Source organism: Erithacus rubecula (genome assembly GCF_903797595.1).
Source record: "Erithacus rubecula genome assembly, chromosome: 5".
Classification (NCBI taxonomy): Eukaryota; Metazoa; Chordata; class Aves; order Passeriformes; family Muscicapidae; genus Erithacus; species Erithacus rubecula.
In genome coordinates, this window is record NC_136687.1 from 9,596,635 (window position 1) to 9,614,772 (window position 18,138).

An 18,138-nucleotide genomic window follows, 5' to 3' on the forward strand; every position below is an offset into this window, starting at 1 on the left:
GGACATGTTTACAGTAAAAAGAAATAATCCCCATATGCAATGCTTAGATAATCCTTCTAATATGGAAAATCTTTTCCAGTCATTTAAATTTAGCATACAGGCAAACACTTACTCCAAAAAGAGAGATGTGCCTTGCCTGGATTACTGGTAATTAATACAGTTGTGACATGTCTTTTGGCCATGCACAATAAGTTAAAATTTCATGGTTTGCAGTCTTGTAGTCACAGTATAGAGCAAACATACAACCAATTTGTATTTAAATCTCCCAGACAAACAGTTTTGCCTGGCAAGCTGAAGATGTGCTCAGATGAGGGAGTAAGGAATCAGAAGTGAGGAATGTAACAAAAATTTAAAGGAATTTCAGAATGTTTGCTCCATAATGTACTGGAGAACACTCAATTATCTCCCTGTTCCCTTATCCCATTTTTATAGAGGCATCCTAGTATGCTACTTCTGTGAAAAATGACAGACATACATCGCAATGTATGCAATTATATTTGGTCCTGATATGACAAAAAGTAAACAGAACTTTTCTAACACTTCCTCAGTTTGTTTGAATGTGTAGAATTTACTGCTTGCTTGATTTGCCATCTGGATTGGAAGCTAAGGAGGCAATTATTGTAAACTAGCACCTGAAAAAGCTACACTTCTCTAAACATTTTTCATAGAAAAGTCCTTAGCAAGTTTATAACAAAAATTTACACATCAATTGACACACATTTCATAGCTGATGCTGTGAGAAATAGAAGCAGTTGCCAAGATTAAAATGCACAAAAATGAAATGTAAATGCAAAATCCTATTGCATTTCTTAAAGAGAGCAAAGCAGTTATTTAAAATACCACTTTCCCATGCAGCTACAAAATTTAATATTCTGTCTGAACAATTTATATGTAGACATAAGTTAAAAATATGCATTCCTGAGAACTATTTATGCAAGTTTAACAGACTGGGATTTTTATTTGCAAACATTTGTTTAAAAGGATGCAATTTTAACATCTTATTAAAGATGTTAAATTTTCCCAATTTTCTAGGTATTAATGCAGTTCACCATTTAATTATTCCTCTTTAAAATTAAAACAATATTCAGTAGTCCCTGATCTCTGATTTTTCTGGCATTTTCCATATCAAAATTGTACTTAACCCTTAGAATAGCTTTTCCATTACCACAAGCAGCTGTGTTGGATAAGCTTCCAAGAAAGAAGCCAAAATCCACTTTTTAAAGGGATGATTTTTTTTTATTTTTTAAATCAATAGGGTTCTTATTCTTAGAAATCATATTTAGTTCTTATGCACTTGTTTGCATCACTTGTTTCTACCCTGTGGTTACACTTCCAGGAAACAAAAAAAACCCAAAAAAACAAACAAACAAACAAACAAAAATTCTATACAGTCCTTTAGCTTTTTAGCTAATGGGGGTTTTCTTGCAAATATTCTCTATTTCCCTCAACTGCCAAAGAGGCCTTATTAGCACCTGCTCACTGGTCCTGAAAATTGATTATCAGAATTGCACACAGTTGTATTCCTAATGTCACTGTACAATATTTTGCAGAGTATTAATATTTCCCTCTTTCTGTTCCCAATTATTTACCTATTTCAACCTGAGAATAATTTTATTTTTTACAGCACAAGGCACTGATGATTCCTAGACATGCTCTGATCAACTGACATTCATGGATCTTTATCCTCTTCAGTCATTTCCAGAAGATGTGCTTTCCTCAAATCTAACAGCAAAATTCCAATAGTGTGTGATGTGGCCCAAATAATCTGATTCCTGGATGTACTAAGAACCTAATACTTATGTTGATTTGTAAAGGATTATCAGTTTCAAGGAGCAGGCCAAAGGAAATTCAAGTTCACTCTATGTAAAGTATTTCTGATAAGAAGTATAAGTTTACAAAGGTATCAGGTTTGTCAGATAAGACTGAACATATGCACTGAATCCAGATGATCTGGGCATCCAAATAATGTAAATGCAACTCAAAATCAGAGTTGATTCAGGTCATCTTTTGGCAAGGGGATGTAGTTGCTCTATAGAATTTTTAAAGTTCCAAAATAGATCCCTTTGCTCTCTTTTCAGCTACAGAAGCTTTTCTTCTACCAGTAAAAGTACACACTGCACTCTCTTGGGCAAATTTTTCCCACTTCCACACCACCCCTCCCAGTTTTTAGGTAGCTAAAAGCAAGGTGGCTTGCAACTGAGCAAGGGTGCCTTCTACCATCCCCACATTGCTGGTTGCTCCACAAGCAAGTCTGATTTAACATACTATTTCAGTTCTTCATGATATCATGATATTATCAAAACCACTCCCTCCTGATCACATTGAGGAAAGCTGCTGACAAGATCTCTACCTGGCAGAGTAAGACAATGTCACAGTGATACAATGTCACCCCATTCTAGAAAGGAATTAAGGGCAAAATACTCTTCTACAATCTGCCCTCCCTAATGTGATCTCAGAGAACAGTGCACTTAAAAAAATCTACAAACCCCAAACAAAAGAGCCCAACATCCAACAAATAGCTGTTCAACACATCAGAGAATAGTGCAAAGAGAAAGAAGAATGTAATAGGAATAACCAAGTAATTAAATCTCACTGCTTAATTTACTACAGGAAGGCATTTAAGTATGATATGATATGATATAATATGATATATGATGAGGCTAAAATTAAGAGTGTGCATTTCGAGTGTTTTCATGAAAAAATGAGACATTTGAAATGGAAGATTTTTTTGAAACATTTGAATTCTTAAAGATTGACCTGAAGACATATTAGGAATCTATCTACTAGGGCACTGCATAAATTCTTAGTCTCATTTGTACCAATAAAAACATAGCAGCATTTCAGCAGGTAGGTTGTCTCCAGTAAAAGACTTTAAACTCTCTTTGCATTACAGAAAAACTTGAAGTCTTCAGTTATACTGAACATTACCATACTGGCAGCTGTCTCTTTAAATAGCAAATATTATCACCTTGACATTCTCAGGAAACTTTCAACTTAAAAAACAGATACACTTTTATGAAAAGAGAAACCTTCATTTGTGCATTTCACCTGAACATTACCCATAACATAGGAATAAAATAATACAATTTTTATAAGCTCTTGAATCATAAACATTTAGACAATTTTGAAACAAAGAAACAGAAGATTAAATAAAATGAATAGATGGATTACAAAAATACAAATGAAAACTGAGTAATGTCAATATTTTTCTTGATGAGTGCTCAACACTGCAATGAAATTTTCTTTATTAAATTTCACTTCATAGTGACACGACTCCATATGTAAATTATAATGGAGAAGCCACACCCAGCATTGTTCCCAACACAGCCACACGTTTGCCTCTTTTAATCCAGCCCTCTTTAGGCAGAAAGGAATTGACGAAAATTACAATACAAATTATCTGTATCCAGTCTTAAAAAACAAAGGCTTGACCACCAGTTTCCATCAGTTTTTCTGGGTTATTCAAGATGCTGAAGTGCCTAAAAATCATTTCCAGAGAAAAAGAATGCAGGACCTGTCCATCAGTCATCACCACACCTCCACAGCACCCTGCTGGGGAAGGAGGTACTGCAGAGCACAGCAGAGCATCATGTGCCCAGGTGACTGACACAGCTCTGCCTGACAAGACACAGCTCTGGGCTGTCCATCAATTTATATTGAATTGTTTGACCAAAAGATTCCATCAAGGATTATTCTTCAGGAAACCCTTATTTTGGCAATGTTTGTAGCATGGTATTCTCACAAATCCAAAGACTAGATGTTCAAAGAATCCCTGCCACATTTCAGGCCTTAAAAAGTAATGTGATGCACTCACCTGCCCCCATGATGAGCCCTGGAGCTGTGTCCTTGGTGTGCACTGTGCCTGACACATAGGGATTGTCTGCCCACCGGAGATGGAGGTGCAGGTAACAATCAGGCTTGTGGGGGAAGAGACAGAGAACAGGTGTAAAAATCACTGCTGCCAGCTATGCTCCTACCATAAGTGAAAGCCCAGACAGGGAGCAGCTTCAGCAATGCATGTCTTCATAAAGAAAAAGAATTGCTGCTTCCCATGGAGCCAAATTCCAGGCTGAAGTATCAGTCTTCACTTTATTACAAGAATCCCTGGTGATGTCTGAATAATGTGCCACTGACTCAACAAAAAGATTTCCAAACTCAGAAGTCAGCATTATTATATAAACCCCCTTCTGACAGAGTAATTGCTTAAAAATAATTAATTAACAGAAACAAGTATTGCATGTTTGTTGGTCCCAGGTAAATGTAAAATTATGATTAAGAACAACTCTTTGGGCTCAAATGCCTTTTTTAGTTAAAAAAGTGGTATGAAAAATAGCATGATGACTTCAGGACACATTATGCCTCCTTGCTAAGCAACTCACTGCCTCTTGCCCTTGGTGCAGTGCACTCCAAGGTCATATTGCTCACAGCACTGTGACCAGGAGCTTTACCAGGAGCCAGGTGTCAGCACCACCAGGGAGCTGCTGCCACTGCAATCACCCCACTCATCTCAGACTGATCTGCACCAGACCCTGCAGGTGGAACCCTGCAGCACAGCCATGAACTCTTCAAAAGGGACCAAGCAGCTCCAGCCCTCCACTTCTGCCATGTGGAGTGGGAGTAAAAGGAGCCCTTCCATTTCTGGCAGTAGAAGGACTACAAGCATTTTTTTTTTGCCCACCAATGAAGAGCTTTGAGTCCTCAGGAGCAGATATTCAGTGAGAAAAATGCAAGGTTTTCAGTACATCCTTGCAAATAACCAAATACTATGGGCACTTGGCCAAATACTATGGCAAATACTATGGGCACTAAACAAACAGAAATAATAAAATCTTACAAAGAAAAAGGAGTATTTTATGCAAGCTGTGGAATTTATTTTCAAGCAAATGCCAGAGGTTCCCTTTAACAAGGAACCAAGGGTTACCTTGGTTTATTAAGAAACTAAACCATGAAGAGATGGAAAGAGAAAAAATTATTGGTGATCTCTGTTTTATGATGTGCCCCATATATCCAAACACAAATGACTGTCATGGTTATTCTGAAGTGGGTTGTGTGGTTGAGACACAAAAAATGTGTCCTTTTTGTGTCAAAGGGATCTCAAATATGAAATGCAGTGCACAGAAAGCCCTGACTACCCACTCTATACAATGACTGGACTAAGAGCCTGTGGAACCACAGCTCATGCAATGCAAGTACATTTGCCTGCTAGTTTGGCTGGTAAACTCAGCATTAAGCTCTTGGGCTGCCCATCCTACCATGCAGATAACTCTTGCACACTTTGAGGGAGGATACACCAAAAAGAGCCACTTACAGGTTTGCAGTTGGTTGGTTTGCCATTCATATCAATGTCTGGAGGGGTTAGGAAATCCCAGTCACGGCCTTTGTTGTAGGTTATCAGAGTTGTAACTTTCCCATCAATTTTCTGGTTGGCCAAAAAGACTCCTTTTACACCTCTGACCTGAAGCATAGAGAAGAAAAGCTATTATCCAGCACATACACTTTTTTTTTTTTCAACAAGGATTATCCCTGATTAGCTGTTCTTTTGTGACTCTGAACTGTGTATGTCAGGTAGTTTCTCCTGGAAACTAAAAGGAAAGTGAATGATACCTTAAAAATATATGAGGAAGGCAAAAAGATAAGAGGAAAGGGAGAAAGGGGGAAGGTGAGGACAATTACAAGCTAATTTTTATTTCTAAGTGTAATTGAAAAGGATATGCAGTTATCTCCATGTCAAAAGGCTATTCAAATTACATGTTTAATATAGCAAACCACAATAGTTTATACAGCAAAATATAAAAATCATGATAGCATGGCCTTGCCATTAAAATTTCCCATTGCATTTTCTTTAAATATGAGCATCTTTAAAATGCTATTCTACAAATTATGTGAGCAATTTTAAACAACCATCTAACTTCTACACTGAATTTCTATGCCCATGTCATATAAATATCACACAAATAGACTACAATCACACAATACAATATCATATCTTTTAAAATAACACTGAATTGGGAAGCACTTTTGTCCTTCACAGAAAATAAATACAGATGGATCATCTGAGGAAGAAACACTGAGGGCTGAATCACCCTCCCAAGCATCTGAAATCATTCCAGACTCCAGTTATCCACCCTACACCTATTTAACCTCTAGAGAGAAAATAATAACAAAAAAAATTACCTTCTTCTCTTGGGCTGTTATTTTATTTCATTTGTATTTGAAAATTATTACAACTCAAAATGTTAAAATTAATGAGTATAATTTTAGAACCAAACTGACAGTAATTATACCTTAATATGTTTAGTTCTAGCCCTAACATTTATGTTATTAACATATTGCTGTATATTCCACCTAAGGGCATGAGATGAGATCTTCTATCAAAAGTGAATGCTTCCTTAAGAGTGCTCTTGTTTCCATTGCCATTATTTTTGAGACTTTCTGAATTTTTGAAAATTTCTGGATAATATATATAAACTGATGAACATTTCCAGCACAGTACAGCTTGCTCATCTCCTTGGGTGCTGACTCTAAACAAAACTGAACCATTCATTACAAATGAATGCACAAGACAATCAGATCTCTGAAAGATCAGGAATATTTGCCTCCTGATAACATGATGCACTTCTGAACTTTTATTTTGCAATTGAAATATTTACTGTTCCCTTCTTTTTCCAACTCCCACTTATTAACTCAATTTAACATTCATTTAGCAGAAGTCTGCACTGAAGGTGAAAAAAAGGCATCCCTGCCAGCAGGCTACAGATTTGACTGTTTATAAATATGGAAGGATTTGATCCAAATCTACAGAGAATAAGAATGTTCTGCTGGTTATGGTAACAGCCTACAACTTGGAAATATATATAAGTTTATATTAAAAAAAAAAAAGCCAACTGCACAAACATTTAAATACTCTCTCACAAACTTCTTCTCCTATGCATATGTGGTTGAGTTACTTATCCAGGATGCTGAAAGCTCAGAAACACCTCCAAGTAAAACATGCCATAACAGTCAAATAATTTGCATCGCAAGTGAGAAAAGGAAAGGAAGGGAAGAAATTATGAACCTGCTTTCTTTAGTTTCAAAGTGTTTTAATCTTGCTGTGGATTTTTTACATAGTCTACCAGCTCAGCCATGAAAAGCCTGGCAGTTCAAATATTTACGTGGGAAGGCAGACTTGGGGTAAAATTTCTGTGCATGTCTTTCTTCCAGTGAACACAATATTAAATATTTAAACAATAATTAGATCTGGGACTGCAACTGAGGTTTCCCTCTTCATTTGTGGATGGCAAAACCCCTTCCTACCCCCCTTAATGAATATTTAATAATTTAATAATTCTATATAATCATCAAGTGGGAGTCAGGCTAAAATTTTTCTCCACTCCCATCTCTAATCTAACCAAGCTCTAGGGTAACTTCTCCTCTCTAGAATATGGGACATAAGTAGTTGAATCTCTCAAACATTGAAAGGTTATGAAAACATTTTTTCCTGAGTCTCAGTTAACTACTCTCACTGGTGCTTTAAAAGATAAAAGCCAACCAGCACTTCACAGCAGTTGTATTTTGAATGAAAAGCATAAACCCTGCTTGAAATAATAAATAGGTTTCAGGCATCTATCTGTAGAGCAAGTTCAGAAATATCATGTTTGGACTGGTGCATTAGCCTAAACCCCAATAACTAACACAAAATTATGGTGTGTAAAAAATGGCATCTTTAAAACATCCCACCCCTGCTGTAGCCTTTTCCATTTCATTTGTCCTGTGGCCTATACAAATACACACCTGACTCTGTAAATACTGGAAATCAAGTGTGTCAAATTTACCTTCAGGTTTAGACTGTGATAAGGCATCCAAATTCTTCTGCACATTCTATTCCTTGACTTAGCTCCCTAATCTAAAATTGCAAGATAACTATCTTTCTATCAAGAAAGGAAAAGATTCACATTAATAATAAGTTGCTATGGAAAAGAAGACATTTCAACACTGTGCAGTGCTGTTACTTTGATGAACAGTCCAGGAGCCACTCAAGGCAGCTGAACATGAGGAAATTCAAAGCACCTTTCTGCTGATTTTTTTGAACTTGGAGCTTAGTTCTCAGAGTACCTATTTTCTTAAATAGCTCAGGGCATAGCTGTTCCCCAGTACACTTAGTAAAACACTTTGTACCTTCTAAAATTATTTTCTGAGATTTTTTGCTGTGACTTATTAATTACTCCTTGTTACATTTCTAATATTCCATCCCAACAATATTCTGTTTAGTTGTAGCAAGAAGCAAATTCAGATGGTCCCACAAGTGTTTATCAGCAGCAGTGACTGAAATGTAGAAATTAGTGCTATATAATATATATTTGTGACTAAAATTTCAATATGTAGAATTTGTTGCTTGGGGAAAAAAAGGCATGAAGAAAGTGTGGTGCAACTTGTGTAACTCATCTCCATAAGGAGTCACAGCAGCAAACAATGTAGAGGTATTGCATTAATATGACCATTCTGTAAATATGCCTTTGTCAAATTTGTGATTCCTTTACACTGGCAGCACTTGCAGCAATCTCAAGGACATGCTCCTTGTATACAGTCACATCATTCAAGGGCATGCTCCTTTTGGACAGTCATTTAGTACTTAACCTTTTTTTTCTTCTTTTCTTTAAATAAATATTTGGAAATTGTTCCCTTTTACATTGCAACTTGAGAAGAAATACAGTGTAAAAAAAAGATAAAGCATATAAAAGAAAATGAATACAGACAGGCAGACACCTATTAAAAATTTTATAGCAGATGTACAAGTAAAAGATGAAGTGTAGTCAGCAGAAGATAACAAAGATGAACAGTACAAATTTTAAGGAGAATTATGCACTGACAGAAAGAGAAATTTTCCACCCAGAGGACTCTGCTGCACTGAAGGTTCCCCTTCCCAAGATGGGATACTTGCATTAAAATATCCAAAAAAGAACACCCAGATAAGACCAAAAAAATCCCATCCTCAAGGGCTGCAATATATGTTTCGTTTATTAGCAATTCTATACTGAGTAAACAACCCACACATTATGAGCACTTGATCCCATTCTAGTAAACAAGATGAGCACTAATTATTTATCATGTAAGCTATCTGGAAACCATCAGTGCTCTCCCATAAAGCAACTCAATTTCAAAAATAGCTTTAAAAATTGAATTGTATCGTTCCATGTGTATTTTCCTTATCATGTGTACATTTCTTTTTTAATATAACCCTACAGATTGATCCAGAACACAATGAACTACTATTGCATTATCTAATATGCCCTTGGTAACATTGAGAAATTATGAAACAATCAGTGTAAGTGAATTAAGTTAATAATTCTTGTAGACAAAATCATAGCCAAGGGTAGCATCTCTGTACAACTTATCTGAAATTACATACTACAGGTGATGCAAGGAGTAGAGATTGCACCTGCCTGTCTTTTAGCTTTCCTTGATCACAGGGGAGACCAAGATTAAAATGCTGCAAACTAATGCTGTCAATAAATCACCCTGTGGGAACGTGGCTACACACAATGTGTACCTTCACCCATTAGGAAGCCTCATTTCTAAAAAAGTAGAGTCTAGAAAATAATCACTGGTAATGAGAGACCTTTTTGTTTTACTAGAGCCATTTAGAAAGAAAAAGCTAAAGAAAGATGGAGGAGATAAGGAGGAAGAAATCACTATCATTTTTCCCCACCAAGAAGTGTCTAATTGCAGCCATTTAACAGTTCTGTCAGTGTGTGCCTTGTATCCAGAATTACTACAAAATTTTGCCAAAGAAGTCTGGTGCACCTTTAAAGTTTTGGATTAGTTTTTTTTTAACACCAGGCAAATTACAGTGTAATAGGACAAACTGAGTCAGAGCAAACCTCTGCCAATTTAATGTTCTGATAATGGACAGAAAGAACAGAACCAGAGCAAATGTACACCTTATTACATTGAAATTCATTACATTGAAATTCCATTCCCTAAACAGGAATGGAACTGATAACAGTCTGTGATACTCTTCCAAAACACTACAACTTTTTATTTTGCCAAGTGCACTGATGTTAAAATACAAGATAGATTTGTTTACAGCCGAGTTTGTCTCACAGAAAATGCTGTTGGCACAAGACACGTACTGAAAGCAAGTGGATTTGCTGTCCAATATCTAATTTTGTTGGCTCTTTGCCTTTCAGAGCTGACAAAACCTAGCACATGGCTTGCAGGATTACTACTTAAAACTCTACTGGCTAAAAAATGTCCTGCTCTTAAGTCAGGAAATGCACCACTGAGCCACCTAGAAGAAAAAAGCTGTGCATAGACTGCTGCAAAACTTCTTACTTCAATAATAAATTGTTCTGCCAGATTCATTTTTCAATACCTTAAAAAAAACTTAGCAAGTTTTAGATTTGCACATCCATAGGACCTCATCCCAAGTATTTAGTTAGAGTGAACAACACATTAGTAGGGCAAGAGGGAAACATACAAATAAGACAAAAATCCTAGACTTTTTACTTCATTTAAATATAACTGTGAAAATACATTAATTTAAAATTAATTATACTCATAATTTGTTTTAAAAGCCCTTCACACAGGCCACACATAATGGAAAATATAAAGATCTACCTCCAGAATGTCTATCAGGACATTCTCTTCTGGCTGCTTCGTGCTCCGGACATTCTCCAGCAGGATGGAGTAATAAACACCTTGTGGGTCAGACTGGTACAGGTTGTATGTGTCTGTCTGGTACCACTCCTGTACAGCCACAAACACCTGGTTTTCATCTGTACTGATTATCTGCAAATCCTGTAGGAAAATAAGATACATAATGACTAATTTTTTACATAAATTCTGTTTTACAAATAGTACATCGGCCAGGAGAATTTAGTACTGGGGGAGGGGAAATATCTAAATGTATAAAAACAATAATTTCTCAACATAATACTAATCATCCCACTGCTCCAAGGTGGTTCCTCACTGCCTTCTGACAGTGCAAACTACCTTAGTGAAGAAAAAAATCATAAATGTGTAATAGCTGAATTTGCTTTAATTTTGCAGGAAATGACTTCTTGAAAGGAAAAAATAGGGAAAGGAACAAAACAAAAACCAAGTGACTGACTTTCCAAGATTTGGATAAGAGTCAATGGAAGACTGAAACAACATTTACAAAGGTAATTAAAAAAAAATAAAAATAAAACAACCTTAAGTAATAGAGAAATGAAAATTAGGTAAAAAATTGCATAGCACAAAGAGAATCAGATATAATGTACAGCAGTTCACACAGGAATTGCACACAGCTCATGTGTATTACAGTAGATTACATTAATTTGTCTATCTATGTCTACAGAACCACTTAGATATTCAACAGTGGTAACAGTATTCAACAGTAACAGTGCTCTGCATTCATTTCCCAAGAATTTCAGGCATGGATATTGCTACAGCTTGCTTTCAGTTTTTCCAGCTTCTTCACTCCAAATGTCTCAGACAAATAAAGCACAGCTGGGGAAAATAATTTAACTCTAATATTAAACAGAAGAAATAAATCAGGAAGGAGCAACACAACTAAGCTCAGGAAAGAGAATTAAGAGACATGAGTTTGCAACACGATATGGCAGCACAAAGGCAGATGTTGGGGCTATGTGAGAAATGACATTAATTCACAGAGGCTGAAAACTTGTAAACTCTTCATGACCTTTGCACTTAACTGAGATACTGTATTCAGTTCTGGTCACCTTATTACTGGAAAAGTACTAAGGAAGTGGAGTGAATATTAAATAAAGTAGCCAGAATGTCAAGACTATATGAATTTAGGATGAATTGGCTTAAAAAAAAAAAAAAAAAAAAAAAAAAAAAAAAGATATCTAGAAAGTACCTTTGTAGAACTCAAGGAGACAAATAAACTGAATTTGTAAGAATCCAGTTAAGACTGAAGAAAGTGTGACAGAGCAACACTCAGTACTCAGCAAATCATGGCAGTCACACTGTAGGCAATATGCACAGTGGCTGAGGCACTTAGATTAAAAAAGATATGTGGAGAAGTAAAATAATGCAATGGAAAGATTTTTAATATGAACAGAGGAAGGTTATTAAATACTAATAATGAAGTTAAATTTAAAGTATTTTTGCATTTGTGACATCTCAACACAAAGGAATCTAAGTGAAATTTCCTATCAATGACAGCTCAATGCTGTTTCCAAAGACTTTCATTTGAACTTGGTAGTAAAGCAGATTTCTGTCCAGCAACCCAGGAATAGTTCCTTTTTTTTTTTTTTTTTTTTTTTTTTTTTTTTGGTACTGACAATTATTCCAAAGCAGAAAGTCTGGCAGAAATGCCAGCAAAACACAGCAACTGATCACAACAGTTCTTTTAAAAGCCTCTTTAGTATACAGAATGTTTCATCTCCTGCCTTAAACCAGGGCAGCATGAGGCTTGGTAGCCCACATTTTACCACGTGGAAAGTTCCCATTACTATCTGATAATAAGGATGGAAGAGAAGCAGAGTCAAAAAGAATAAAGAACATTTTTTTAATGTGAAAACCTCTAGAAAACCCTTAATCTTCCATGAAGCCAGAAGCTTTCTGCAAAATTGTCATCTACATTATTACAATAAAACATTTCTACAGTGCCACAGACAAATGCAAAACTGCAGGGAATGTAGGCAAGGCACTTTCCATACCCCAGTGCTTTCCCACTCCACGCCTTCCCTGGTGAGGTGGCAGAGCTAGCAGGGGTGGCCCTTGGTGGCACAGGTAAGAGCTGGGGATGGGCTCAGCTCTGTCTCCCATCCCAGGGTGGGGTAGGAGCAGCTCAGCCATCAGAAGCAAAGACCCAAAACAGGCAGCGCACAAGGACAGGGAGATTAATTTTGGACAGGCTGTAGGGGTCAGGTGAGGGAAAGAGGGGTTGGATGCAAAAGTTTGCTCAGCAAATGAGAGTTCACTTTTCTCTTGGCAGTGGCTGTTACTAATAAAGATGTTTGTTCACTCAGGCTGCTGGTTGGCAACTTTGCTGAGGCAAGAGCTTAACAGATCCTGGTCTTAGCAAGTGAAATTGCCCTTGCACTGCCTTGAACTTTGTTCCTTCCTTTTAGAATTTATGCTTTCAGATTTCCAGTTCAGCCTTACAGCTATTTTCCTTTCACAGTGATTTCTTTCCCCTCAGGAAACAAATCAGTCCTTCTGTTATACTGCCTTGCAACAGCCCTGTACAGTATTTCCTGCCCAGTGCTTTCTGATACAATCCTTTGGGAAAGTAATTGTCAATGTGAGGAAAACTGCAGATTTCATGCCCAATTCTTCAACTCATCTTTCAAAATCCTGGATGACACAAACTGCTGAAAAATCTAGTTGAAACGAAGGTAAATGTTCATGTCACTCTTGTAGTATTCCTGTACTGAAAAGTGAATTTAAAAAGAAAAAAATAATTGCCAAATGCAGGGGATGGGTTGTCAGTGTGCCAAGTCCATTCCTTCATCCCAGCTACCCACTGCTCAATAGGTGAGAAGCACATGGAGAGGAGACATCAGCAAATATTGCTAGACAGAACCTACTGTCTGTCACCCAAGAGTTAATAGAAAGGATGTCTGAGGGAAAAAAAAAGTCTTGATGGAGGGAATGCACGTTTTTACTGCTTTATCTAATTCACGGACACACATATAACCTTAGGCTGTAACCTCAGCAGATCCTATAAGAAAAGCATTTATTCTTTTATGATTTCACGCTTGGACTACAGCAATTGCCTTCTTGCTGGTCCTCCTGCTTTATCTCTCTCTACATTTTACAAGCTACTCAAAGTGCCATTGATCATCTCATTTTTCTGTAATTATGCCATTCACACACAATTTATTCAAATTAATTTATAAAGGCCTTCTTTATTGATGCTAGATATCTGCAGGGTATGGAACATTTCTTATTGTCCCCATTCAGATTTTTGGTATATCCAGGCTGTATTTTCATATTCACTCAGTATTTAAGATCTTGTGGCTTTCTTTCATTTCCATGCTGAAATGGGAATCCATGCCCTTCCAGATGTCCCAAGGCAAAACCTTCTCTCCAATTTGCCTTAGCAGCCATGCTGTTTCCTCTGAGGTATGCTCATTTCTCCATGGGCATCCTTCTCTTATCTCTGCTGCTTTACTTTTGCCCACTCAAGTCTGCCATGCCTGCTCTGTTCTACCTCTTGCTGACCCAGGTATCCATGCTCTTGCTATTTTCACTTTCCTCTTTCTCTCTTTGTTTTTGCAAAGCTCACCAATGTCAGTTGGTATCAGCCCTGGACTGTGATTCCCACATACCAGTACTCTCCCTTTGTCTCCTCTTCCTAGGTTGTAAGCTTTTGCACAGTTCTGAGGTTCTGTGAGCCCCCATGAGATTTCTCTGTTCAGTTTACTAAGGTGCTTCTTGTGCACTGTATTTTGCAGATTCCTTTGTCACAATTTTTCCTTAATCCTTCCCTCTTCACTGGGACATGTTACACCACACTAAACACAGAAATCTGTATATTTATCACTAAAAATCTGTGAAACTACTCATAGGTCCAAGGCAGTGAACCAGCCCATGGAATTAGAATTATGGACAGCTGGAGACTGTTGAATCAGAATTACTTTTCTATAAAAAGTGCTAAATGAATCCTGATCAAAGACTTTGTATTAAAATTTGGCATGATTAAGTTAGGCATGCAGTGATTGGTCATGTCACTCCTGATCTCTCAGAGATTTGTAAGCTGCTATGTTGGTACTACATCAATAACAGAAAATATAATTAGCAAACAAATAACACAAAAACAGCTTCAAAGTGATATCCAAAATAATTAGGCATTTACAGAAGGCCAACTTGTGCCAAAAGATGAGCACCTCTTCAGAGAAACTCCATATCACATGGACAGATACAGTCTGATAAATAAATGAATCTGAGGGTGCACACAAGGCATTGAAAGAACTGTGCATGTTCAGCCACGACCTGGAGCACAGGCATCCAAGAACTTTTCCAGCAAGTACAGACACAATCAAATATTTCTTCTTGAAAACACTGCTTAAGAATTCTAACACAGAGATAACAACATGATCAGTCTTTCCATAATTAATTACCTGCTTTTAATGTAGTTAAGTCTGTTATCACATAAATCTCAATGAAGACCAAATCAAAAGTTGGTCCAACCAGCCCAAAGCTATTAAGCAATTGGGATATGGGGGGGAGAGGGGAGTTGTGGATAGCAGGAAAGAAGGAAAGAAGTTTAAATGAGGAAGGGAAGAGAAATGAGTTGTTTTCATTTTATACAGTCACATAACATCTACATTCAGTAACTGATGAGCCTGTAAGTCTACAAATACTTTACAGAATTTTATATTCAAGAAATGCTCAGTATGGTTTACCCTATGATAAGAAACTCTATGACACAAATAAGTACAATTACAGCTTGAAGACAGAAGCTATAAAAGATGGCAAAGATTGTAGAGCCCGTCTGTGCTCCTCTGCCTACAATGTACTGATGACATAGAAAGTATCATTCAGTGAAAATACTGTAGGCCAATATAATGATACATAGGAAGGACTGTGGTGCTTCAGTCAATAAGGCATATAAAAGAGAACCTCAACATTCTTGGATTTTAAATCTTCCAATTTTTGGTCATATGCCAGAATTCTGCCCCTTTGCAATCTTTCAGTGCTGTGGTTGAGCAAAACGTTAACATGAAATAAGGAATGTATTAAACAGAGAATGGTGAGGAGTAAATGTATCAGTAGTGGAACAGATGTAAGCACTCAAGGCTCTGTAGTCTCAGTCATGACCTCCAGATGTACCACATTTATACCCCTGTAATCTCACAAGCACAATCAAGGTAACTGGATGGCACATATCCCAAAGATAATCCTCCTAATCTTCCTTGCCTGGCCGAGTTAAAAAAGTTCATGGAGAGAAATCAATAAGTTGCACAGTGAAGAAAAGAACAGTTCCTTGAATCCTCCTCAGATGGATTTGTGCAAGCAGCAGGTCAGACAGCTGCTATAGCTCAGGTTCACTGCTGCTGTGGTGACACTGCCTGGGAAAGGAATATTTCTCCTGCATCAAATACCAGTGCTATCTGCATTTCTACTTTGTTCCCTTTTTTTTCCTTTGCTCAACAGCCACTCCAGCCATGTCAGAAGAATGGAGCTGCAGCTGAAACTGCTCTTCTGCCTGGTGCAGGGGAACAACCTCAGCCAAAGCATCCCAGGGTAAGTGGCAGAGGTGGTGAAGGGGCTTCCCAAGTAGAATAAAAATTATTGGGAGACAAAGAGCCTTGCTAAATGAACTGTCATAGACTCCATAGTTTGCAATCCACCCATTAGGCAGCCAAATCCGTAGAGAACATCACAAGAAAGGGCTTCAGGAACCTTCTACCATTTCTGCCATTGATGGATAGGCCATTTAAGGATCATTTTATTTCTATTATTGAATGATACAGACCATTTCAGAAGTCTATGGTTAAAACAGTGATGTATATTCAGACTGAGGCAAGGAAGAGGTGGGCATGCTTTGAGGTGAATTGGTCATAATCAAACAAAAAGAATGCATGTATCCCATAAAAGATGTCTATAGGAGATTTATATTACTGTGAATAAAGTACAGACTTCAACCTATTTCTAAGGCAATGGGATTTTTTACTCTTTTGGGTTTTTTGGGTTTATTTGCTCCTCCCCTATACATCCATTTATCTTAGTTACCTGAAAGTTTTACTTTATTGTCTATTTCACAAGATTGAAAACACATAGAGAAATTGAAAAAGATGAAAGAAGCATTTTTCACACCATATCTTTTCAGAACTAAACTTTCCCAATTGCAGCAGGATACAACAGACAATAGAGCTCTTGCATCATTAGGATTTTGTAGGAGGCATGAATGCATGCAGAATCAATCAATGCCTTGTATCAGTTCTTAAAAGGAGATCATTATCAATGGAATTTATTTAAGGGAGATGGGAAGACGATGGAGAATAATTAAATTATTCCAAATTGCAGTAGTAAAATTGCTGTAATTTGTAGCAGTTTCCTTGGCTTAGTAAAAAATTTAGCTAATTTTTTTTTTTTTGCTTAAACTCTCATAATGCACTAGTTCCCAGTCTTATTGTTACCCACATCAAAGCATGACTCAAATACCTGAATAATGATCAGATCCAATGTACTCCTCCCCCTTTCCCTCTCCAAATTGCATTTTCAGGGCAAGGGCAACCAGAGCTGCAGGAGCAGCAAACACTGTGTGCTGACAGTCTGGATGAGCCTTCAGCCTCTGCCCCTGGGCAGACTTGTCCTCCCAGCAGTGGCAGCTGAACCTCTGCTCCAGGCTGAGAACAGCCCAGGGGGATTGCTGATTCCCCCAGGACACTGCTGGATGCATAACCAGCCAAGCTGACACACAAATGCAGTCTTGCTGCTCTTGGCTTGATTTTGGTATTTGCTTCCTAAGAGTTGCTAACTTCTGTTTTATTTTAGCAACACAGAACAAGCATTCTTGCTAAAATGGAATATAGTATAAAAAACAGTTCAATCTTAAAACAACAGTTGAAAACAACAGTTTGAAAATTCCTCTTCTTTTTTGGGGGAGCATACAAGCCACTTCTGATATGGTCTCATCAGCCTTTGCTACCTCCCTTCTTGGCAGCAGCCAGCACTTGTCAAATGCAGGAGACAGCTGTGGGATTTCAGGCAATGTCAGTATCAAAACCAGTGTTAGAAAAAGAATAACGAAAAAAAATCTCTCAGCAGCACAGAAAAAAGGTTTAAAAAATTATCTGAATCCTGATGGCCCCCAATGGCTCCTCTGTCTGTACACACACAGAGCTAAGATGTGTTACAAAAAGGTGATCTCAGTGGAGCTGGAGCCCAGAAACTTAACAGAGGTAAAGCTTGGCTGGAAGCTGCTTTTAGCAGCCTTTCATTCACAAGTAAGGAGGACTGTAGATAAGTCCAAAGACATACTATTCTTTTCTAGGTTTTTCTTTGGGGATGCATTTAGACTAATAGAAGCACAAATGCAAATGCAAACAATATATAAAAAAAAGAGAATAACTTCCTTTGCAGATTTCCAACCTTTTCATGTTGAAAGGAAAATGAGACAACAAAAACATTTTATAATTATTCAGTTAGAAATAGTTAACTATTCTAACTCATTCTATCTCTATATGCAAAATA

At 37.2% G+C, this 18,138-nt stretch overlaps 1 protein-coding gene across 5 annotated transcripts in view; it reads right to left on the reverse strand.

Moving 5' to 3' along the window:
• Positions 1–18,138, reverse strand: part of SORCS2 (sortilin related VPS10 domain containing receptor 2) — a 530,132-nt gene that overhangs the window by 71,827 nt on the left and 440,167 nt on the right. For all 5 annotated transcript variants that reach the window (XM_079307025.1, XM_079307023.1, XM_079307024.1 and 2 more), the window contains exons 9-11: positions 10,600–10,779; positions 5,309–5,455; positions 3,815–3,917 (exon numbers count right to left, since the gene is read on the reverse strand). In XM_079307025.1, the coding sequence (XP_079163151.1) occupies positions 3,815–3,917; positions 5,309–5,455; positions 10,600–10,779 (430 nt within the window). The remainder of the gene's footprint in view (positions 1–3,814; positions 3,918–5,308; positions 5,456–10,599; positions 10,780–18,138) is intronic.